The sequence below is a fragment of the Artibeus jamaicensis genome, unplaced genomic scaffold (genome assembly GCF_021234435.1).
Source record: "Artibeus jamaicensis isolate MK-2021 breed Jamaican fruit bat unplaced genomic scaffold, CSHL_Jam_final contig_588, whole genome shotgun sequence".
Classification (NCBI taxonomy): domain Eukaryota; kingdom Metazoa; phylum Chordata; class Mammalia; order Chiroptera; family Phyllostomidae; genus Artibeus; species Artibeus jamaicensis.
Window position 1 is genome coordinate 4,251,980 of NW_026521895.1, and position 24,502 is coordinate 4,276,481.

At 38.2% G+C, this 24,502-nt stretch overlaps 1 protein-coding gene across 2 annotated transcripts in view; it reads left to right on the top strand.

The window, feature by feature from the left end:
• The window catches only part of PRKD1 (protein kinase D1), a 325,299-nt gene that overhangs the window by 269,571 nt on the left and 31,226 nt on the right, over positions 1-24,502 (top strand). For both annotated transcript variants that reach the window (XM_037163503.2, XM_037163504.2), the window contains 7 exons: positions 1,237-1,441; positions 3,223-3,346; positions 5,125-5,202; positions 6,490-6,769; positions 8,005-8,057; positions 10,120-10,192; positions 12,239-12,345. In XM_037163503.2, coding sequence (XP_037019398.2) covers positions 1,237-1,441; positions 3,223-3,346; positions 5,125-5,202; positions 6,490-6,769; positions 8,005-8,057; positions 10,120-10,192; positions 12,239-12,345 — 920 coding nt within the window. The remainder of the gene's footprint in view (positions 1-1,236; positions 1,442-3,222; positions 3,347-5,124; positions 5,203-6,489; positions 6,770-8,004; positions 8,058-10,119; positions 10,193-12,238; positions 12,346-24,502) is intronic.

Genomic DNA, 24,502 nt, shown 5'->3' on the forward strand with positions numbered 1-24,502 from the left:
TCGGTAGAAGAAATACATACCTAGTAGAAAAAGAAGAAGGGAATTCTCTCCAGGAATACATTCCTATATTAGTCTGTGTCTTGGAGAGTTATGCATGAATTAGCTGCCAAAGTAGAAAGTTTGGCAGTTTTCCCACTGTCTGTGGCATGTGGTATTGGCTTTGTTCAGGCCCAGAAAATGTCAGTGTGCTCTTGATAACTACAACTAAGGGGAAACACCATAGTTTTGGATAGTGTTGATTACTTTGAAATTGCATTTTCCCAGACAGCCAGAAAAATTTCATAAAATGTGAATTTTCCAAGTTTGGCAGGCTGAGGTCTCTAATCAATTTATTGTTTAATTAAAAAAATAAGTTCTCTGTATCAATAAGTAATTATAATTTATTGCATTCCTATCAACTGAGTTGATAGTAGTTAGTTTAACTTCAAATACCAAATATCTTGGGTATTTAAAAGATGCTTGTTATGTGGCCAATGTAATATATTGGAATTCATGACTTAAAAAGTTACTGAAGACCCAGTCAGGGCACATGCCTGGGTTGCAGGCCGGTTCCCTGCAGGCCAGTTCCCAGCAGGGGATGCACGGGAGGCAACCACACATTGATGTTTCTCTCCCTCTCTCCTTCCCTTCCCCTCTAAAGATAAATAAATAAAATCTTAAAAAAAAAAGTTACTGAAGAGCAAGAATCAATGACCCTGAGTAGCAGTGCATGTGAAAGTTTTCCCTCATCTTCCCAAGTATCTCTTTTTTCCCACCAGGGCTGTGAAACTGCAATACTACGAGCTTCCTGCTCCTTTGTGTCTGGTATCATTTTGCTTCCTAGTATTTCTATCCACCCTCATCCCATCCTTGGCTTTCTTCCAAGGCTGTCTGTGACTTTCATGGTTTTAGGCTTAGGGGCATGAAAAATAAGCATCTGCCTATAAAATTGTGCAGGGATGGGCAAAAGTAGGTTTGCAGTTGTTCGTATGGAAGAAGGTAATGGTTATCACAGCAGCTTTAACTCCGTTTGTGGGCTCACAACTGTAAACCTCCTTTTGCCCACCCCTGTATATTCATCCTGGCATAACGTCAGATACTACTTATGAACTAAAATGTTTTTAAAGGCAAGATAAATTCTTTAAATAACTAGTTTTTAGGGCTTCTGGTTGATTTGTTTTAGGATTGCCTAACTTTCTGTTAAGCCTGGCTCCAGGATTTCAGGCTTATATTCACGGGTGCAAAACAATGTTTTAGATTTGCTTAGCCCTGGCGCAGAGTCTGACGTGGTCATGGAAGAAGGGAGTGATGACAATGACAGTGAAAGGAACAGTGGGCTCATGGATGACATGGAAGAGGCAATGGTCCAAGACGTGGCGATGGTGATGGCTGAGTGTCAGAACGACAGTGGGGAAATGCAGGACGCGGACCCGGACCACGAGGACTCCAACAGGACCATCAGGTGAGGGCCGCATTCCTGCCTCAGTCCGACAGGGGAGTGCCAAGTGGCATATTTGAAAGCTCTTTGATATCTTAATCTCCTGAAAAATGAAGTTCAAGTGTGTGCCTAACTGCCCCGGAGGACAGAGGAGAGCCCTTGGAGTGAGGAGGTCTGGACCCCCATGGGTGGGTGCATCCTTTCCTAGCATCACCTCGTTCTGTGACCTGTTCTGTTTTCCATGTGAGGGATTCTCATACTTGCTCTCCACACATTTGCTACTGAATTGATGTATGTTTAATGCTCACTGTGTGGAAAATACAAAGATCAGGGACACACCTCAGCAGACACCACTTATTTTAGAGCTGACCCCTCTTGCAAATATCACATACACCTACACCCTATTGTACATGATTTTATTTCAGAAGTATGTGAAGCTTTCCATTTGTGATCTAGTCCTCTGTGCTTTTCAAATTACGAGATGATCTCCATTTTTTATATCTGGGGTCAGCACACCACAGCTAAACCAGGCTGCTGCCTGTTTGGTAATAGAGTTTCACTGGAACCTAGCCATACCCATTCATGTTGCCTATGACTACATTTTACATTTGCAATACAATTGTCAGAGTCCAGTATTCTGCAAAACCTAAAATATATATTACCCGGTCCTTTACAGAAAAAGTTTCCCAGTCTCTTATTCATTTAAACTTTTGTGTCCATTTTACAAATGCTATATTCATTGACAAACTGAAATTGTTCATTAGAGAAAAGCAATAAAATAATTAATTTTTTTTTCATTTAATGGAATACAGCACATTTCTAAAATACCGGAAAATATTAGTCCTCTGGCCAGCTGCCCTTTGAAGGCATGCATTTCTGTAGTATGAGAGGGGAGCTCCAAGGGCCTGTGCCTGCATGTGTGTGTGCAGGGCGAGCCAGGGAGCAGAGGGGACAGACAGAAAGAGAGGACAGACAGAAAGGAGAGAGAAGCAGGTAAAGGACCGGCATGGGTCCATCAACAACAGTTATTCAAAAAACAGTTTCAATGGTATATTTTAATTTTTATGAAATTATTCAGAGAGACTCAAATTCATATGAAATGCTATTATCTACAAATGGTTACTATTTTGCCTACAATAGGTAATAAGTAAGCAAAATAAATTCATATGTGATTCTAGATACTGTGGCCTCGGTCCACTAAGACAGTAATCTATCTCATATCTACCCAAAAACTGAACACCATATAGTTTAATCGGAAGTCTAAGGCACTTATTATCCTGCCTTGGGATTTTTAAAACGTACATATAAAATGCATAGCACTCTTCAGGGTCATCCAGGTGCTGAACCATGCTACTCTGACAGTACATTTCATTAAAAATGGAATCTGGACAGAAAACTGTACTTGAACAATAATTAAATAAAAATTTTTTTTAAAAAGAAAGAAAAAAGAAAAGAACCATACAGACAAAAACCGTATTGATTATAATTTTTAAAATTAATGTAGAAAGGAGATAATAGCAAAGCCAATAGTTGAAACTTTGAAAAAATAAAATATTAATCAATTTGATATGCCTTCAACAAGATTGATCAAGACAAAATAAAAGAGAAAAAAAGAATATGAAAATAAAAATGGTAAAGTGGGCATAAGCGTAGATCTGTACCATAAACAAAAGAATATTGTGAACAAAAAAATGGGATCTGAATTTTTTTTTTGCTTCTACTTTGAAATGGCTGAAATGAAGTTTTATGCAGGAAAAGCTCTCTTTCTAAAAACATTTCTTTCCCCAAATATTTTGACTTTCAAGTCCATCAACAAGCAACAATATCCCGCTCATGAGAGTAGTGCAGTCTGTCAAACACACGAAGAGGAAAAGCAGCACGGTGATGAAGGAAGGGTGGATGGTCCACTGCACCAGCAAGGACACACTGGTAAGATCTACAGCAAGAGATCCCTGGCATTGCTCCTGCTGGGAGTCACTAATGGCCTGGGAAGACTGTGGGCCGTCTTCTGAGTTCCCCGGAGGGAACCTCACTGCAGGTGTGCCGTGGGGCCTGTGGAGCGCATTCGCAGTCTCTGGGGGTCAGAGGTGGTTGAGCAAGCGGTGCGGTTAGACAAAAGTGTGCACAGCCACCTCAGGGAGACAAAGTCATTACCTCTATTACTGGAGACGATCTTCAGACAACTTGAATGTCCACCTGGCATTTTGTTACAGTTGTGAAAGTGACAGTATATGCTTTCAGAAGGCTCCTCTTTGATTCAGAGCTTTTTTAAACAGTACTGCATTTTAGGGGGGAAAAACAATGATAACTATTATATATACTTCTTAAATCCTTAATTAAGTTTTCACTCAAAAACAGCTCTCCCGAGAAACACAGTAATCCTATACTATATTAGGTAGAAAACAACACATTTTAGTTTTTTAATATAGTCTGAGCTGCTCAGTGCTCCAAAATTTCCTGATAGTTGGTGAACAAAGTTTTACATGTAGATAAGAGAAAAATTTGATCCATGTTTTAAAGTTAAATGAATTGACGTTGGATGATAAGCATTTTTCTCAGTTACTGGTAGTGTTTTTCACATTACCTCCTTTCTGTAGGAGACCCATTATTTCATCACATGATAGACACCTGTACCCTAATAATTTATCATTTCAATCTTTTGTGCTGGAGAGAGATTTATGTGACTTCATGCACGACTCAGCTGAACACCATACAGCTCCTCCTAGACATGCTATAAAATATTTAAAGCAGCCCTGGCTGGTGTAGCTCAGTGGATGAGTGTGGGCCTGCGAACCACACACTCAAGGTTCAATTCCCAGTCAGAGCACATACCTGGGTTGCAGGCCAGTTCCCGGCAGGGGACGTACGAGAGGCAACTATACATTGATATTTCTCTCCTTCTCTCCTTCCCTTCCTCTCTAGAGATAAATAAATAAAATCTTTAAAAATATATTTAAAGCATATTTTATGTATTTGACTGGTCTAAGGTTGTAGAAGAGACCAAGAATGTTAGGGTTTTTTGTCTGAAAGGATGGTAGCACGCATGCTCTCACACACACACACACACACACTAAAATGGAGGATGTACCTAGGATGAAGAAGGGCCTGATCATCACATCAGAGAATATTAAAGATCTATAGAGAGCTTAGGAGAAGGTCAAGTTATCTGATGCATTTTCCTGATTTTGGTGCCAGGCAGTCAATCCTGCCCTCCAACAAAATGTTCCATAGTTCTCTTGTGACCTTCAGAATTCTTCCGTCTCTAATGGAAGCCAGGACACCTGGCTGGATCAGCAGGTGTTTACGTTCAGGAGTGTTTTAGAGCATTCTTATGTTCTAAAACACTGAGAATGTATCAACACTGCATCTCCTGCTACGCCTTTGTTACAGACTGCAAATCCACATTTAGAAGCAGGCAAATAAACTTAAAAAGGGTATTTTCTATTTACTGTGCATGTACTAAATGTCAGGCCCTGTGCTGGGTACTAATAATACGTCATCTCCTTTATTACTCACAACTCTGATATAGATGTGGAAACCTATCGCACATTTGCTGAAGAGCCACCTTCTGGGGTATGAAATTGAGTGTGAGCTTTCCACTCACTTACCATTGTAAAACCTTGTCCCCATTTGGAAATGTTTTTATTTTATCAACATTAGGTGTTGTTAAAGCTTGTAAAAGATCCTGAATCTAACTTGTGTTTCAGCGGAAACGGCACTACTGGAGACTGGATAGCAAATGTATTACCCTCTTTCAAAATGACACAGGGAGCAGGTACTACAAGGTAAGTAGGGATGGCTCTTCCCGTGATTGTGGAGTCCTGCCCCTCTACCTGGGAATGTCAAGTATCCGAAATGCAAAGTAATCCAACAGACATGACTGGTTTTGTGCTTGCTCCGAGAGACATTTTTTCCTTCTCTGTTTTTAAATTTTGGAGGACTCAGGCTGTGACCCAGGATAGCCATCTGCAAATGTCAGATTTCCCTGGGGATTGCTCTGGTCCCATGGGAGGAGGGGGCAAGCTAATGGAGCATTTTAGCAGAGGTGTGTGATTTAAACAAAATGCAAGGTCACGGCAGACTGGCTAACGGTAAATTTCTGAAATCCACTATATCTAGCTTTTTTGTTTCTTCTGCTTTTTTTCTCCCTCTATACCCTTGTAACATCCCCAGCAGTGGCTAAGGAACCTCATTGATTTCTCCATGCATTGACAATATTCATATAATGAGCACTTTGCTCTAGGGAGAAACTTGGCAGCAATTTTCATTCTGTCTGTCCACATGAAATACTGCAGATGTAGCACAATGGATCACCCAGTAAAACATGGTTCCACGAGCAGCTCACAGTGAAAACAGTTCATACTTTTGCTCCTTCAGACTGGTGCAGGCTCAGGCTTAGCTGATGTGGTTCTCCGTGACCACTGCACACAGCCCTAATGGAAAAAGGATACCTCATTAATTTTTTAAATAAAAATATAGTTTGAAAGTTATTATGTCTTAGTCACTCCATACCTCCTGGAAGACAGTGTGGTGATGAGTTTTTTAATTTTAAAAGTGTACTTAAAGCAACTGCTTTTAAAACCAGTCACTGTGGTTTTCCTCATTAAAACTACTCACTTGGCTATATTTTTCTATTAACATGTATCAAGTCAAATTATATGAATCATTTCCAGTGCTTTAAAGAACTGTTAAAGTTTAAAAACAGCCATGCATACCTAAATGCATTTCAAAAGTGTCATAATTCTGCCTCACTTGTTATAAAAATTGTCATTTATGTTCTAAGTCAGATTTTGAAGCAGGCTCAAAAAAATCATTATTCTTGTTGATATTTATTCTTGCCTCATGAACACAGGGAAAAAAATAACTTAAAATTTTCTGGGAAAATACGATGATTAGGTTTCTCCCAGCAAAGGTATTTTAAAATTTTGTTTAGTAATAGTCTGTATTTTACAAAACCATTTTATATAAATGACGGCCATTTGTAATGTCCTTTCCGTCTTCCCAGTTTGCATGTTATTTGAAAGTTTACATGTTTTTGGTAAACTACAATGGGCACACTCTTTCTTCCACAGGAAATTCCTTTATCAGAAATTTTATCTCTGGAACCAGCAAAACCTTCAGCTTTAATCCCTAGCGGGGCCAATCCTCACTGCTTTGAGATCACTACGGCAAATGTAGTGTACTACGTGGGCGAGAACGTGGTCAACCCTGCCAGCCCGCCCCCTGGCGGCAGCGTCCTCACCAGTGGCGTGGGCGCAGACGTGGCCAGGATGTGGGAGGTGGCGATCCAGCACGCCCTCATGCCCGTCATCCCGAAGGGCTCGGCCGTGGGCTCAGGGACCAACTCTCACAGTGAGTCTGCTGCTTTTCTGTCAGTGGAGCAGGAGCAGAGAACCTTCTGGGGGGCGGTTTAGTTTCTTTGATAACATGAAACATATTTAGATATTCATTAGATTCTTATTTTTATTTTATATTAAAATTTGAGCAAGTTTGTGTAAACCCAAATGTTAGGTAATAGCAGAAATCTAGAGCCATTGGTCATAAAATACAAAATGTCCTTGAGTTTGACGTAGAATGCCAGTCTTGCTATTTGCAAATCTGCATTAACATGTTTCCTGAAAACCACATAACATGCTACTCTGTGTGTACATGGTGTGCAGAGTACTTGGAAAGTCTTGAAAATTATATCCCAGGAACAAATCTGTGTCATTAGTAGAGTGAGGTAGATTCTATGAAAATGGGACCAGGATCAAATATCAAGGTGAATTTTTTTAAATATCTGACAGGAAGATACACACATACACAAGTATATGTATATGTATATGTATGTATATGAATGCAGTTTTAATTTTATTAATTTTTTATTTTTTATTTATTTATTTTTAGAGAGAGGGGAAGGGAGGGAGAAAGAGAGAGAGAGAAACATCAATGTGTGGTTGTCTCTCACATGCCCAGCACTGGGGACCTGGCCCCCAACCTAAGCTTGTGCCCCTGATTGGGAATCAAATCTACGACCCTCTGGTTTACAGGCTGGTACTCCATCCACTGAGCCACACCAGCCAGGGCTCTCTGAATGTAATTTTAAATTTCACAACAGCTGTCAAGAATGGAGTCTGTGGGAAAGACTTTCTGTTTTTCATATCAGGGTATTATCTGATGATCTCTCACAACTTCTTAATTGATCTTCCAGCTAATGTATATATTAATAAAATATATATGCCTATTTTGGTGCTAAGAATTTTACATAAGGTCTCTAATTTAATGCCTAGATATTAATGATTTGCTTATTTTACAGGTGAGGAAATTAGGCCCTAGAGAGATTAAGTTATTTCAGCTTGGGAACTACAAAGTGGCAAGCCAGTATTTGAACTTCACTCTGAACTGTAAACTAAGAATATATTATTTTTCAAAGCCAAGTACTGAGTAAATGTATAAAAGTAAAATGAAAGATAGTCTAATAGACATTTCTATAGAAAAATTTAATTGCTATGATTGAAAGATAGCCTCCAGCTTGATTAGTAAGCATGTATATACCTGTTATGCTGTTAACTCTCTTACCTCTTTTTTTTTTTAACTTGTATTTCCAGGAGATATTTCTGTGAGTATTTCAGTATCAAATTGCCAGATTCAAGAAAATGTGGTGAGTATGTACTTACTAATATAAAACTTGGTAATGTGTTTTAATTGGAAAGTAAGGGCATCTTAAAATGCAGTTTTACTTACCTACCATTTTAATTTTTTGGTATTTTCTAAAAAATAAAATAGCATTTATCTGGGTACTTTTCTTCCATAAGATTTCATAAACATATGTATTTTTGATGATTTTTCTATAATCTATACTGTAGTGTTGAGAGCTAAATACCTATTTCTCATCTCGGAGAAGCAATTACATTGCAATCCTGATTTTTCACACATTTGCCCATCTTGGTACTAGAATTTTAATGGGTCATATAACAAAATACCAAAGAAGATAAATTTTTTGAGTTGCATGACTTGCTTACACATGCCCTTATTGTCATTTCTTGATTGAGCCCTGGGGGGTGTTTTCCTGTGACGAGGAGTAGCAGATGCTCTTACAGTCACTTAAACACGTCAAGGGGCCCCCAGAAAGCTGCATACATTGGATTTTATGGGTCTACACTCTAGCATCCATGTGACCTGGGCCAGCTAATGCTACCCTTTAGGCTCAGTTGGAAAATTACAGATCAGACATAATATGAAATAATTTACACTCTGTCATCTGTTCGCTCTATTTGTTGCCCTTTGTCACTATGGCAAGTTGCCCAGAAGTAGCAAGGCCTTTCTCACCTCATCCTGTGACTCAGACCTTTTGCTGTCTTTGCCTGCTTTACCTGTAACCAAAAGCAGAGAGTTTTCAGCTTTACACTGATATGAGTTAGTTTTCTAAAGAATAAACTCCATGAAATTCTTTATCTTTAGTATAGCCTTGTAACCTTTGCTAAATTGTCATAAACTGAAATCCAAAGATTGGAGAGAATTAAGAATTTCATAGTGAAGATTAGATGAATGTTTATGCTGTCGATCACATGATAGTTGCCTTTGCCAGAGAATACTCTGAGAAATACAGGTTAACTTACATGCCTTAGGGAAATTCTAGATACCGGTGGGGTTGTTCCTCCTTGTTCAGCCACAATCATCCACTAAAAAGTCTGGGTGGGCTATTGAGCTATCAGAGAAAGATGGACTAGCTTGGACTCAGGTGCTGGAGTAGAATTAATTCACTTTCTTATCTTCAGGTAACATTGAACTCACCCCATAAACACTCTGAAGGGGTCACAGGATAGAGACAACTTGTTTTCTAGGGGAAAGAACAAAAGAAAAGGCTAGGAACATGTAGGATATAAGGAGGGTAGGATTCGATGTAAAAGGACTTATTTTTCAAAGGACAAAGAGACTATGAGTGGGGGGTAGGCAGAAGATTCCGTAGGATGTAACAGAAATATGCACAGTGGCAAGGAATTGCATTGCAGTTTAATATATGTGGTCATCAAATCACAGGCTATAAAACATAGACTAAAACATTATACTTTATTTAGCAATTATGATTTCAAAGAGAGAAAGAGTAGACATTTGGGACTTGTTACCTCCAGAAGCGGTGGAATGGGAGGATTTAAGTGACCTCACAGGTGAGTTTCATGGTGCAGCGCCATCCCCCCTCCAGGTCTGCTGCTCACTCACAGTGGCTCCGCTCCCCTCCTCTGAGTTCAGACTCACCTGGACGTGGTGGCTGGTAAGAGGCAGCCTCACCGTTCTAGCCATGAAGAGTGGACTGGTTGGAGTTAGGACTGACCCACATTTATGAGTATTTAACCCATATTTCTAAATAGCCATCTGGATAAGCAAATCCTTTGTTGAATATAGACAATAAATGATAATTCTGTAATCATAAGTCTTACTTATCTCTAATGAGACATATTTCATGGACATTACTCAGGTGCTTAAGAGCAGAATAGTTTTCAAAACATTACAATATTACATTAATTGAAGATTATATTTTGCATATTATGGTCCTATGGCAGATTTCATCTAGTGTTTGCAGTATTTAAAATATTTATTAAATATTTTAATATTGTATGATATACTTAGCCACAGTGTGATGTGCTTAGCAACGTCATAAGATTTGTTAGGACTAACGTTTTGTCCCACTTCCTGTGTGTTTTCCATTGGACTTGCACCTGTAGGACATCAGCACGGTGTATCAGATTTTCCCCGATGAAGTGCTGGGTTCTGGGCAGTTTGGAATTGTTTACGGAGGTAGGTTAGTTCACTAAGTATTTTTATTAATTTAAAAATTAGCTACTTGTGTTTATAAAAGTAATATCTCCAAGAAAATATATAAAAGACAAGACCTGTGTATATATGGTTGTATATAAATCTGTTTCCCATTTTTAGATATTTCTCTTGAAATAATCAGTATTTGGAAAATTGGTACTTTCACGTTTTGAAAAAGAAGTTTTTCTATTCCTAAAAATCTTTTTTTTGCTTAAATATAGACAAACTGCACACAGAACTGGTTAAATATTGTTTTTTCAGACATAATGTTGAGAAACCAGGATGTTGTCATTTATAAACAAATTAGTTCAATTTTCTTTTAGCTTATTTTGTCAGAACTCTGTAGAAATTCAATCAAGTAACTAAACACCAAAAAAAAAATCTTTCAATTCTAATACCTTTAACAACATATGTATTTTGTGAATGTTTAAATTTTTAAAATTTTTGAAATGAAATACTAAATTTTCATTTTTTCTTATTGTCAAGCTTATTTAGTAATTTTTTAAATCACTGCTGTTTTAGGTTCTAGCCAGTTCTATTATATTTTTCAAGTCTTTAAGAAATACTTAGTGTTCCTATTTTAACTACTCTATTAAAGGACATCATAACTTTTATTTCCCTAATATAATCAGTAACAAATTATCTTTTTTGTGAGGTGGGGATGCTCTGAAACAACTGCAGTGTCTTATTCAGTATTACTTATAATATTTTATTTTCAGTTAAAAATTAATCAAGTTCTACTATATTTTACAAAGGAATTTTGATTCTTACAAAATACTCAGATGATTTTTTTTTATGGCACACCTTGCAGTGAGTCAGCAACCATTGTGCTTTCCGGTAACACATAAGAGTGTAATAGGCGACACCAAGTGCAGCGCAGAGTATCGCTCCACAGTGTAGTTATCGAATGCAAAGGTAAATCGTGGTATGGAGAGCATGGTCAATTTCCCTAACTGCACATAAGGCAGGGTGAGGCAGGTGTGGAAAGTGAGGTCAGAGACACTAGCGGGTGCCAGGTAGTTTGCCACAGCCAACACTGAAGGAGCAGACTTAGGAGGAGGCCTCCACCAGGCAGATGGAGGGGTGAAGACTAGACAAGTAGAGAAAGAAGTGGATGAGGACAGAGTCTCGGAAGAGAGGTCGCCCACTTGAATGACGGAGGAGTAGAGACAAAAGATTTGCAACAAATGTTGAAATAATGGAATTTCAGGTTAGTTTGTATGGGACAAAAGAATTTGAGTAATTAGGCCCATTTTTATTTTCAAATTCATTTTCATGTTTGCATTCAGTTAACACTACTCTATTCTATACGTACTGCATAGAGTAATGTAGAAGTTGAGAGTATAAGGGTGCCCTACAGATTCCATCAAAGGGTTGTTGTGAAAACTGAGCGGAATGTATTGTAGCCAAATGGCCTATAATGTCATAATGATGATGACAGTGATGATGATAACTAACCTTTTTTGAGTGTATATAGTTACCTGGAAATTGTGTGTACTTTACCTATCTCATTTCATCTAATTCTCTCAACCACGTCATGAAGATGAGGTACCTTAAACTCAGAAAACTTAAGTGATTTGCGTAAGATCACAAAGCTAGTGAGTGACAGAGCCAAGATTTTTACTCTTTTCATTATAATACACATTAGTTTATGAGGAACTTAACATTACACTTACTTAAGAAGAGCACTGTGTTGTTGGTATGAGTATTTTCTATATTAAATAGCTCAGTATCCTGTTTCTAAATCATATGTTTTTATGAGAAAATAACAGGCTATTAATACATACAGCTTTAATGTTCCAATTTTTTGTGTTTTAAATTGTGGCTAATTTTATAGTACATGTAGGATTTAGAATAATGAAGCCAAGAAATGAAATCTTTATGGATATAAGTTAATGCACATCAGAAATGTTAATTTATTCAGTGAAACATTGTTACGATTTCTATAAGCGTTGCTATGAATTCTGAAGTTCTTTAATATAGATATTTAATAACATCATACTAATATTTTTCTTTTTTATTTTAAAGGAAAACATCGTAAAACAGGAAGAGATGTAGCTATTAAAATCATTGACAAATTAAGATTTCCGACAAAACAAGAAAGCCAGCTTCGTAATGAGGTTGCAATTCTACAGGTACTCATTTATTTTTCATTAGGAAGCCATAGAATACCCTCTCTACTTCTAAAAAATGAAGAAAAGTTATCCAAATATGTGTGGCATGGGTATTGAGAAACACTTTAAAATTACTGAAAAGGCAGATTATGCATCAAACTACGGGCTGGGTATTATCTTTCCTAGGTCTAGGAAGCAGTTCTTTTTTACGTACTTAATTGTAGATTTTTAGACTTTATTAATACTCAGTAAATGGGTAATGTTTCAGCATTTGCTCATAGTGGACATGCTAAGGCCATTTGTTTTACATTATAAATTACCTTTCTTCATAAACATTTTTCTTTATGTTGTCATAATTATATAAATTGAGGGTATAACTGTCAGCATATCAGGTAAATGAGTAATATGTTATTAATGTCTCCTTTTGTCTCTTACTGTAAATCTTTTATTTAATATTGAGCATGTTACTTAACTCTTCTCATTCATAAGTCCCTTTTTAAAGCCAGTTCATTAATAAACACTATTATGTGGTATATATACGTTTTAATCATTAAAATGTTTTCTGTAGACCGGAAGGAAATTGAGCAATTGTATACTAAATATGGTCAAACTAGTTATCTAGTCTGGAAAATTTAGGCCATTGATAAGTGCCTATTTTTATATAATTGCCCTCCCTAATTCTCTGCTTGTCATGCATGCTGGTCATAATTTCTAATTCATAGTTTTATTGGATAATTTCCATTTGAACATTGCTAACAAAGTGAAACATTGAATTTCTTCATTTTTTTGTTTCATTTAGCTGCCATTTGTTAAGTTTCATACAATTAGAAGCTGAAAAAATATGATTTCTGCCCTAAAGAAGCTTGTATATACAGAAAACTAAAAATAATAACAAACCTTTGTAGGATTCAGATTTCTAAAGGTGGTGTGTCTGTGCCTTCGGTTAACTACTGTCGCACAGAGGGCACCGAGGACCGGTCCGTTAATGCTCCATTTTCACAGGGGAGAAGACAGCCACAGCTTTGAACATGTCATTTCACAGAATCGTAGCTCAGAGCCTGCTAATCAGTTAACAAAACAGGTATTTAAAAAACATTTTAAAGGCAATATTGAGCTGCAGATGACATTTGAAAACTTAGTAAATGACACGTTCCCAGACCTGGCCCTTGCTCTCCTGGTCTCCACTCCCGTGTGGTGTCTGAGGCCTGTTCCTTTGCAGCACGACCACTCCAGAGTTGGCATTAGGCGAGATATTCATCCTAACTTCCAGGGCGTGAGAGGACTTTCCTGGTCCACGTGGCAGTTGTAGAAGATGGACTAAAGGGTGTCCAACGTGTGGCCTGTGGGTCACATGTGGCCCAGGATGGCTATGAATGTGGCCAAACACAAAATTATAAAAGATTTTTTTTGCTTATCAGTTTTTGTTAGTGTTTGTGTATTCAATGTGCAGCCCAAGACAATTCTTCTTCCATTTTGGCCCAGAGACACCAAAAGGTTGGACATTCCTGGTCGCTGTTGGAGGTCTGATTTCCGGTGCCTAGGCCTTTTACTCAGCTGTCCCGAGCCTGTCAGCCCAGGCTGCTGCCTCTGCAGGGAGGTGGAAAAATAAAACACACCTGAGCACACCTGTCTCCCATCTCCTCTTCTGAAAGAATAGGTGCAGCCCTGGGAGGTGTGGCTCAGTCGAGCGTGGTCCCACAAAGCAGAAAGTCACCTGTTCAACTCAGGGTCAGGACAGATGCCTGGGTTGTAGGTTGAGTCCCCCATCAGGACTCAGGCAAGAGGCAACTGATTAGTGTTTCTCGCATTGAGGTTCCTCTCCCTCCCTTTCTTCCTCCCTTCCCTCTTCTCTAAAAATAAATAAATATAATCTTAAAAAATATCTTCCTCTGCACCCTTTTAAAATAAATAAGTAAATACAGCAATAAAAGAACAGGTGTAGTCAACTATTCAAATGCAATATGCAGACATTTGGTACTTTTAAAATTATAATAATATGGTTTTCTAAAAAAACGGTTGGATTCAAAGTCAAATTAGGTCCCTTGAGCATCTGAAGAGGTCAAGCAGCCTGCCTGGTCAAGCAGGCCATGTTGTGGCCTGAAATCTCAAACACCTCTTCACTTACCACATCCTCTCTGTCCACAGTCATTTCTCACTTCATTCATCCCACTCGTATTGAATCATGTCATGAGCTAAGCACTGTTGGTGTCCCATGAATAAGGTAGGGACAAAGGCACACCGGCCTTTGCTGTCATAAGTCTTTAACTTATATCATGCAGCTCTGCCTTTACTATGCTACATATTTATGTGTTGAATTTTCAGTCATAGGACCTGCACAGTGAGCTTTATTCAAGTTTGGCTTAATTCCATGCCGATGACCAAATTTAGGAGTCCATACTGTATCCTAAAGTTGCCGTTGTTTGAAAATGTGTTCACCAAAAATAGGGAACTCATCACCTCCGCCAACTGAAACAAATGAAAAGAAAATGTTTGAACTCTTTTCCCATTGTCAGACATGTCAGCCTCTCAGGAAAGATGATACTTCAGTGTCCAGAGACAGAGGAGTTCACTAGCACAGATATCACCAGCTGTGCAAGCATCGCATTCACAGGCTGTTTAAAACTACAGTGCACTCAGCATCACCCCCACACCTACCCCTGCACCCCTCTTCCTGCAGTCTGTGTCTCCCTTTTTTCATAACACATACCATCTTCTAGGCTATAATCAATTTCATTTACTACGTTTATTGTGGGTTCTCTCCCCACCCCAGCCCCACCAACAGAATATACCTACCATATTACTGTTCTATTTGCTAAAATATCCCGAACACCTGGCAAACATTAGGCATTTAGCAAATACTTGTCAAGGGCATATTTGTTGTTAAAACTGTACAGAAACATCGGCTTATCCCATGAAATAGCATGCATAGTGTCTGACCAGGTAGCAGAAGTCTGGACTGCACATTGCTATGAATAGTTAAGTGGTTGGTTAGTTAAGAAAGATTACGTGTGATCTGTTCTTTGAAAGCCTTCATTGCCCCATTTGTATTTCTTATAAAGAAAAAGAATTCACTTTTTTGAACCTGAAAATTCAAAGTGTAGTGGGGGTAGGGGCTCGGGGTTAGAATTCAGACTCACTGATTGATTTGCTCAGAAAAAGTACTGTGATTGAAGTCACTTGAACAGTGGAGGTTTTTTTCCCCACTAATTTTGAGGAACAGATTTCTGTCCCTCTGGATATAAAGTGATACCCAGAAGCATTTGGTATCCTCCGCCCTGTGGTGCCAAGATTACAAAAGTCAGTGTCCTAGTTTCTGGTTTGTACCTGGAGTCTGAGAACTTCTGTCCTACCCCCTCCCTCCTCCTGGTTCTCCAGAAGGGGATCATGTGGGTTGGAGTCGCTGGTTTTAAAGGTCCTCATGCAATCTGTTAGTCTGCTGGTCGAATTTAGATTTCTTTCTATGTTCGTAAAAAAGTACCTTAGTTTATACAAGACTTCAAGGTTGCGAAACAATGGACGAAAAAGTAGAACTGTGTTGGTTTTTTTTTTTTCCATTTCATCTGTATATAACCTAAGTGGAGGCTTTCCAAGGTCTAATTTAGTCATTAGAAAAGTAAGTTTTATAGATGGTTTTCATCAATTAAAAATCAAGGCAAGTGTCAATCTTACAGCATAGTTGTCCCTTATTTGTATTATTTAGAATAGCTGCTTTCTTTACTGGTAAATGCTTAATTATTATTATATGTTTCAGAATGTTAATTAATGAAGATGTTAAAATTGTTTCAGAAACTTCCCAAGGGATCCTAATTATATTGTTATTTCAAATTGTATAACTTGATTAAAACTACTTGATAAATTTGAAATTATTTTTTCTATTCATGTCAATAAAATTAAAAATATATAGTTTTATGATTATTAGAGATATAACTGAAAACTGACCTTTATAAGGAGATGCAAGTATATCATAGGAAACTTAGAAATTTAAAATAGAAAGTAAGCAATATTGGAATGATATATTTAACATAATTTAAGTTATCAACATAGGCTTATTTGGTCAACATTTTCTAACATTACAATATCAGTGCATAGAAAGCATTAGGATAATTTTTCTTAATATGATTCTAATTGATATATTATTCTTTTTCTTTTTGTAATTGTCAACTTTTATTTATTTATCTAAGGAATAACACCAGAGCTTCTGTTCATGATACAATGATGGAAGCATTTTGGAATTTTAAAAGTACTGAACACAGAATACAGAATGTAGAAAAAATACATGAGAATTGTACAGGTCATAAATGTGTCCCCTTGCACTACACTTATCTCATAATATTACTCCTGTCACTCTGGTTTCTGTAATGTGAACCACTCCTTCTTCTCAGTCAAGCCTCTGTTAACCTAAAAACAAATGGCAACGACCACAAGTCATCTTGATTTATCTAGGCTGCCTTTCCCAGCCGTGGTCTAGTTTTCCCTTCTGTACTGAGGCACTGCAGATTTCTGTTCTACCCTGCTTTCAGTTCTTTTCAGTTCATAAATCCCTTTCTCATCTTTGGTTTTCACGTCCTTCATAAGAAAATACAAGACTTTTTTGCCATACTCCTGTCCTCTACCCCTACCTTTGCTCATCTGTCACACTGTGGCTGTGTGTTAGTCTTTATTCCATTTGACTGGTCTCAGTCCTTCAGCAGTATGGATTCTTCGTTCCTCTTCCAGTATTCCTCCTCACATCACCCTGCACTTAACAGATCCTTTTTCTCTTTCCCTGCTAGCTGCTCCAACTGTCCTCTCAAACTTCGCCTTCCATTCATCTAAATGGTTAACTCATTCCCAGTATGAGGCCATCACTTTAAGAGAGACATCTGGCATCTCTTCACAGGTCTTTGTTGAGATCAGATATTCTACAGGCACTTCAGTCTCCCATTGCTGACCTAGGGCATCTTCGCTTTGCTGTGCCACTCATACCTGCAACTAACCAGCCTAAAGACAAACACTTAAATCCAATGTCCTTGCTTGAAAGATACTCTCTCCCTAATTTTGACTGTTTTGCTATCATTCTTTCATTTTCTTAAACAAGAACTTTTTTCTTCAATGAGCATACAATTGAGTAAAAATGGCTTCTTCAATAAATGGTGTTGGGAGACCTGAACTGGTACATGCCAAAGAATGAAACTAGACCACCAGCTTACACCACACACCAGAATAAACTCAAAATGGATAAAAAATTTAACTATAAGTCATGATACCATAAAAGTCCTAGAGGAAAACAGGCAGTAAAATGTCAGATATCCCACGTAGCAGTATTGTTGCTGATCTAGCTCCTGGAGCAAGGGATATAAAGAAAAGAATAAACAAATGGGACTGCATCAAATTAAAAAGCTTCTGTACAGCTAAAGGAACCATCGTCAAAATGAAAAGAATGAAAAGGGAACTGACTATATGGGAAAAGATATTTGCCAGTGATACATCAGATGTGAATTGAATCTCCAAAATCTATAAGTAATTCATACAGCTCAACACCAGGAAGATAAACAATTCAATTAAAAGTTGGGCAAAGGACCTGAATAGACAGTTCTCCAAGGAAGACAGACATACAGAGGGCCCATAGACATATGAAAAGATGCTTCACATCACTAACCATCAGAGAGATGCAAATTAAAACCACAATCAGATATCAGCTCACACCTATCAGAATGGTCATCATTAACAGATCAATAAACAAGTACTGGTAAGGATGTAAAGAAAAGGGAACCCTAGTGCATAGTTGGTGGGAATGCAGACTGGTGCAGCTGCTGTGGGAAATAATATGGAATTTCCTCAAAAAATTAGAAAAGGAACTGTGATTCTATTTTGACCTAGCCATTCCACTGTTGGGAATATCCCCTAAAAATCCCAAATCACCAATGTTATTTATTTATTTTTAGACAAAGGGGAAGGGAGGGAGAGAAACATCAATGTGTGGTTGCCTCTCATGTACCCCCTACCAGGGACCTGGCCTACAACCCAGGCATGTGCTGTGACTAGGAATCAAGCCAGTGACCCTTGGGTTCAGAGGCCAGCTCTCAATCCACTGAACCACACCAGCCAGGGCCAGAATCACCAATTTAAAAGAACCTATGCACCCCTGTGTTCATAGCATCATGGTTTGTAATAGTCAAGTGCTAAAAACAGACTAAGTGCTGCTCATCAGTAGATGAGTGGATAAAAAAACTGGTACCTTTACAAAATGAAATACTGTGCAGCAGTAAAAAAGAATGAACTCCTACCTTTGCAACAGCATGGATGGAACCAGAGACTATTGTGCTAAGTGAAATAAGTCAGGTGGCAAAAGACAAATACCATATGATCTCACCTATAAGAGGAACCTAATGAACAAAATAAACTAACAAACAAAATAGAACCAGAGGCGTGGAAACATGGAATAGACTGACAGCAGCCAAGGGAGGGGGTGGATAAGGGTGGAAAAAAGGTTGAAAGGAGTAATCAAAGAACATGTAGGACTGACCCATGGACATGGACAACAATGTAGGGATTGAATGTGGGAGCAGGAGATGGGCTTGGGTGGAGGAGGGCAAAGGGGAAAACATTGGAACATCTGTAATAGAATAACTAAAATGTTTTAAAAATTAAAAAAAGAATGGTAAGTCATTCATCAGCACCCGTGAAGCACTTCCTTTAAATGAAGTGAGTTACTGGGCTTATGGGCCATATACAAATGAAGGAACTCCCTAAGGTGTTTATCATCTGTTAGGACAGTCAGGTACCAGTAGCGACCAGGATAGCTGTGGAAGCATAGTGAAATGGGGAAGTGTATGATCAAGGCCAAGGTGATGGAACAGGAGAGTTCCAAGGGAAATACAAATACAACATTGATGAACTCTTGAGTGTTATAACCAAAGAAATGGTGTTAAGGGCTATCAGGCTGAGGGCTACGTACTTCACCACGACCAATATTCTGTGAAAAGTGAGTAGGAAACTTAAGGTTATTTTAGAAGAAACAATTCTAAAAAAATTCTGTACCTGCTGGTGTATCAACAATTTTGTCAGAAATTTACAGAGTCTTAATTTTGTAGTGAATTGAAAATCTTGGTATTTGAAAATGAAGCTGTTTTACACTCCTTTAAATGTATGCATTAAAATCTAAATATAGACATTTGAAATTCTTTATCAACCATTTTTAGAAATACATGAATAGGCTCTATTTTAACCATACAGTATTTTACAACTTCCTTGTTTTCTGTGAATATATTATACTTTTCCCACAGAATTACATTCCAATGTAATGTGTTTTTATACTTGAACGTGTTTTATTGGTCCTCTTCATAATTATTTACAATATATATAAAAATAAGTATAGTTTTTATTTTTTATTATATTTTAAGTACTTAAAGCATTCTCCTCGATTAAGCTAGCATCACAATAATTATTGATAAAAGCTTTATCAAACAAAGTAAATACTCTGTAGTTTGCTTGATCAAAATTTAAATACTCTGTAAATTTTGATCTATGCTTGTTCAACATAAAAACTAAAATGTTACTAAAAGTAACTTACTTAATGAGAATGATTTTTTAATTTAGTTGATAATTTCATGGGTGAATATAATTTATTGTTTGAATTAGACAGAGTTCAGCAACGATTTTATTCCTTTTTTAAAAATGCACAAGCCAGGTTGCAAGCCAAAAAAGTGATTTATCTTTAGAAATTTATTTTAATCCTTTGTTAATAAATGCACTAAATTCTTCTCTAATTTTCTTGAAAGCATGAATTAGAAAGTTCTTTGGCAAAGAATTATTTTGAAGTTATTGAGGTAATTTGCTTTACACTAACACAGTATTTTAAATTTTTTGTTTATTTTCTCCAAGAGTATTTTCCTCCCAAGGGTGGTGCTCTTGTAATTTGGAATATGTGAGAAGCAGGCCTTTCTTTTGGAAAGTAGGGGAAAAATCGCTGTGAAAGGGAACTTGGGAACAGAGAATTTTTGAGACCACAGGGATATTCTCAGGCAGATCTGTCTGTATTGGAGCATATTTATGGAGTGTTAAGATTCATTCATCCATTCATTCAAAGCACAGTTATTGAGTTCTCCCCATGTACCAGGCAGTAGAACTACACATGTAAACAAAACAGATGTTCTTAAAACACTCTCTGCCTACATAGCCCTTAAAATTCGTTTTGTTCCCAAAGATCCTGCCTTAGTTTGGAGACCGTGCGGTGGGACAGAATAGAATGTGCAATAAAACCAGAAAATGGGTTTTGTATGAGTTCATACAGAACCTTAGATGTTGTGCCAAATCAATTGGATTTTATTATGCTCGGACGATTGTAAATTAGTGAGAGATTTGGAAAAAATTGTTATGATTGCATCAATATTTAGAGATGACATATACAGGAAGAATGTTTAAAGGCAAGAAGATTTTGTGAGAGGTTGTTCTCAGCTAGCAGTGACAGTCACAATCACCCCATTTCTCCTTCTTTCTACAAAGTGATCTTGGCGGCGGCCCTCACATTTCCATTGGCATTGGTCTAAGCCAGGTTCTGAATTCATGCCTTGCTTACTGGAACTGATGATACTCCTGGTAGCTGAGTTCTTCTGCTTCCCACTCCATCGTCATCTACCTGGCCCTCCTTTGCCCCTAGTCTATCGTGAAGACCACAACCTGATGAGTCTTTGATGAGCTTCTCTCTCTAACAGCTTAGTTTTCTTTTCCTTATTTCACTGAACCTGTCTACATGTCCTGTCCTGCCACAGTATAAGTGATCTTACTGTACTCTATCTCTCTGTCCAGCTGAGTCTTTCATTTCTCTTCCAGTCATTGTCATTGTCATACTCTTAACCTCCGGCCATTGCTCAGCTTTTAATTCCAGCCCTGGATGCCAGTCTTGGTTTACCTGGCTCATCTGTGTTTGACAGACATTTGAGATCCCCAATCCTCTCTGTTTTATGCTGTTTTCCATATCTCCTTTTTGTTTTTAATTTCTTGTGTTAGAATAAAGTAGTACTTCAACATTTATCGATGTGTTTTATGTAATAATTAGGTTACAAGCAGTTTGAAGGTCTCAGCTATGTCTATTTTTCCAACTTCCACAAGGCCTAGGCTGTAGAAAAGATACAGGTAAATTGATTAACATTTGACAAAATTGTCTGGACTCACACACTGAATTTCCTTAAATTGTTTCTCAGGGCCTTTGGTAGAATACCTTTTGTATAAATAAATCATTAAGTTTCGGGCCATAATTACAAAATTCTGGTATTTGGTGAGTGGGAAAAGTTTGTAGAATACATTCATTGTTTCCAGGTGTTACAGGCTGTCTCAGAAGCTGAGCCCTGGGGTGGGGGGGCTGGGGGGGTTGTATATTGTGCGCAGAGGAAATCAGGGAACATATAACATGTAGAGTTTTTCCTTGAAAGGCAGTGGAACCTTAAGATCAGCAGGGATTTTGGTAAGAGAACAACAGTGGATGTTCATGGGTTTAAAAATAGAATAAGGTGTAGGAAAGAGGTCTTGTCAGTCAGGAATATAGGGAGTCCAGATTGGCAGGGTGAGCGTCCTCACAGGTATAGATAGGGGCAGGGTACTGTCGTAAGGTAACTGACAACAGGTAGCAGTCAGGAATCCAGACGCATGCTCAGATGGGTTGAATGATTATGGTGAGGAGTCTTAAGTAGCATGGCTCCTGAAGCCTAGTAGTTAGAACAGGCAGCACCCAAATCCTAAATAAACTTGAATTAAGACAATGTGTAGCATAGTGTTTAAAGAACATAGTCTCTAGAGTTAAACCACCTGGATTCAAATATTAGACTTGTATTCAAGAGTTCTTGGGAGCTTGAATAAGTTATAAAGCTTTCTTTGCCTCAATTCCCTTATCTATAAAACCTCATAGAGATGAGAATCAAACGTGCTAATTTGTGAAACTCAGCAGTGCCTGGAACACAGTGAAGTTTTTATACTCATTAGATGTTATTAGTTCACAGCCACTGGGCTATAGGTCTGGCTTCCAGGAGCAAAATCAAATAACTCGAAGTTGACTTTTCTAAGTAGGGAACCTGGAGACACACAATTTCATCATAACAAGAACATGTGTTTGACTCAAAGCCAGGGGTCAGGCTTAACATGCCTTAACATGTGCCTGGCCCCCAGTGGGCACTGAGTATTTGTTGAGCAAATTCTGTAGCCACAGCTGAAGGAAGCATGGGGTGCCAAATTGCAGAGCCTGCCAATAAAACAATAAAATATTCCTAATCCTTGTTCCTTTATTTGTTTAAAAAACATGGCAATTTTTGTTCATGGAGCAAGACTAAATATATATCTTGTGAAAACATGGCTTTTTTTCTCTTGATATGTGGCTTTTTTCCTCTTAGTCTGAAAAGATGATCAAGAGTATGTGGGGAAGAGGTCATCATGATAGAAAACCAGAGAGTAATCTTGCCAGATGTGGGTGGGAAAATGAAATATTTGCAAACTACTGATTTTTTAAAATTGTGAAGTCATTTTTTTAGAGAAAAATACGCCAGGTTTGATTACCTTCTTTCTTAGTGTGTAGTGGGAGGTCAGTTTGTACTTTCGGTGCTGAAGGGCTCCCAGGCCGGCCACCAGAGGCCGCAGCCCGTGCCAGTGTCCAAGCTCTTGTCACTGTGCGGGAAGAAACTCGATAACAAGACAGACAGATTTGGCAAAGCACAGCAGATGTATGAGTGACAGTAAGCACTCAAAGGAAGGGAGTGCAGGTGAACTCAGAGAGGGAGTCATGCACAGGGGGTTGGGTGGGGGTTTTCATGGGCTGTGGGCAAGGGGAGGACTGGGTGGGTTGTGGTGTCTGATGCCGGGGGTTGGACGTAGCCACAGCTTGTCTCAGTCCCTCCTCTCTGGATGGTGGCTCTTTCTCTGATCTTCTCGGAACTGTCATGATGATCTGAAGAACATTCAGAGCAGCTTCAAAACTGCAAGGGAGGTCTGAGTTGCCGACTCTGGCTGAGTCTGGGTTTCGTTTGACTTAACTGTTTCTCACCCCGGAAATTGGGAGGAGTCAGCGATGGGCAGGTATTTAGTAACAAGTCCACAGTGTCCTCACCTAGAAGGGGAAGGACAGGGTAGAGCCCAGGGACTCTGTGTCCTAAGCTAATTCTCCTGCATCACTGGCATTGTTTCATCTGATATGTTTATTATACTTCTTCAAATATTTCTTTCTTTGTATTTTAAAGCAAGAAGAATTTACTTGGAATTGTTTCTTTAGACAAGTTTTTCAGCTCTAATGTAATCTTATCTTCTGCATGTCCCAAAAAGTAAAGCCTATAGATTATGTGTATAGATGTCTAAAGTAGAGGGAAAATGAAAACAAAGATTTATTTTAAGAAAAAGAAAATGAACTTAGAAAATTTTTCAAATATTGTGTCTGATAAGTTAGTCATAGTGAAAAAAAAAACCCTGTGTCAAAAGGCCAGGGTCCAAGTCAAAACTTCTATTTTGGGGGCAAACCTTTTTTTTAACTGTTTTCCTTAATTATGGAATTCATCGGACTTGGTGCACTTGCTTCACAGGGCTGTTTCAGGCAGACTACATTAAATCATGCGTGGCATATTTTTTACATCAGTGTTTCCCGCATATTTTGGGAAGAAACTTAAGTTCATTTGTGAGAGGGTGTGGTTGCTAAGAGTTCCCCACTAAAGTGATTTACGTATGTCCGGGTCATCCACACCTCGGGAGTGAGCACAGTCTTTCACTTACTGAAGATTCCGAGAAGGCCCTTGTTTAAGAACTTGCTTAATTTTGAGAGTAAACATGTTTTACCACAAAACTCTTATGCATATGTAAGAGGTCACCACTTGGCCTGTTCACACATAACGTCTCGCCCTCTCTCCCTGCCCAGTAGACCCCGTACACTCATTCTGGTTCCCACTCTCTGACATGTAACACATGGGCAGGATTATGTGTCTGCACAGACACTTAACGTTGTGATAGAATGTTAAGCGTTCTGGTGAAGTGCTGGCATGTAAGTGTAGAAGCTGTTTCCTAAGTAATATGATTTGTTAAACATTATGATTTAAATCTAACACCAGGACTAGTTTGAATTTGTGTGTTCATGTCTCCAGCCAGGTAGATTAACAGTAAGTAAAACTGTTTCAGCTGTGTCTCCATTGCTCTGTGTTTGGTAGCAAATAGGAAAATTATCCAGATATTT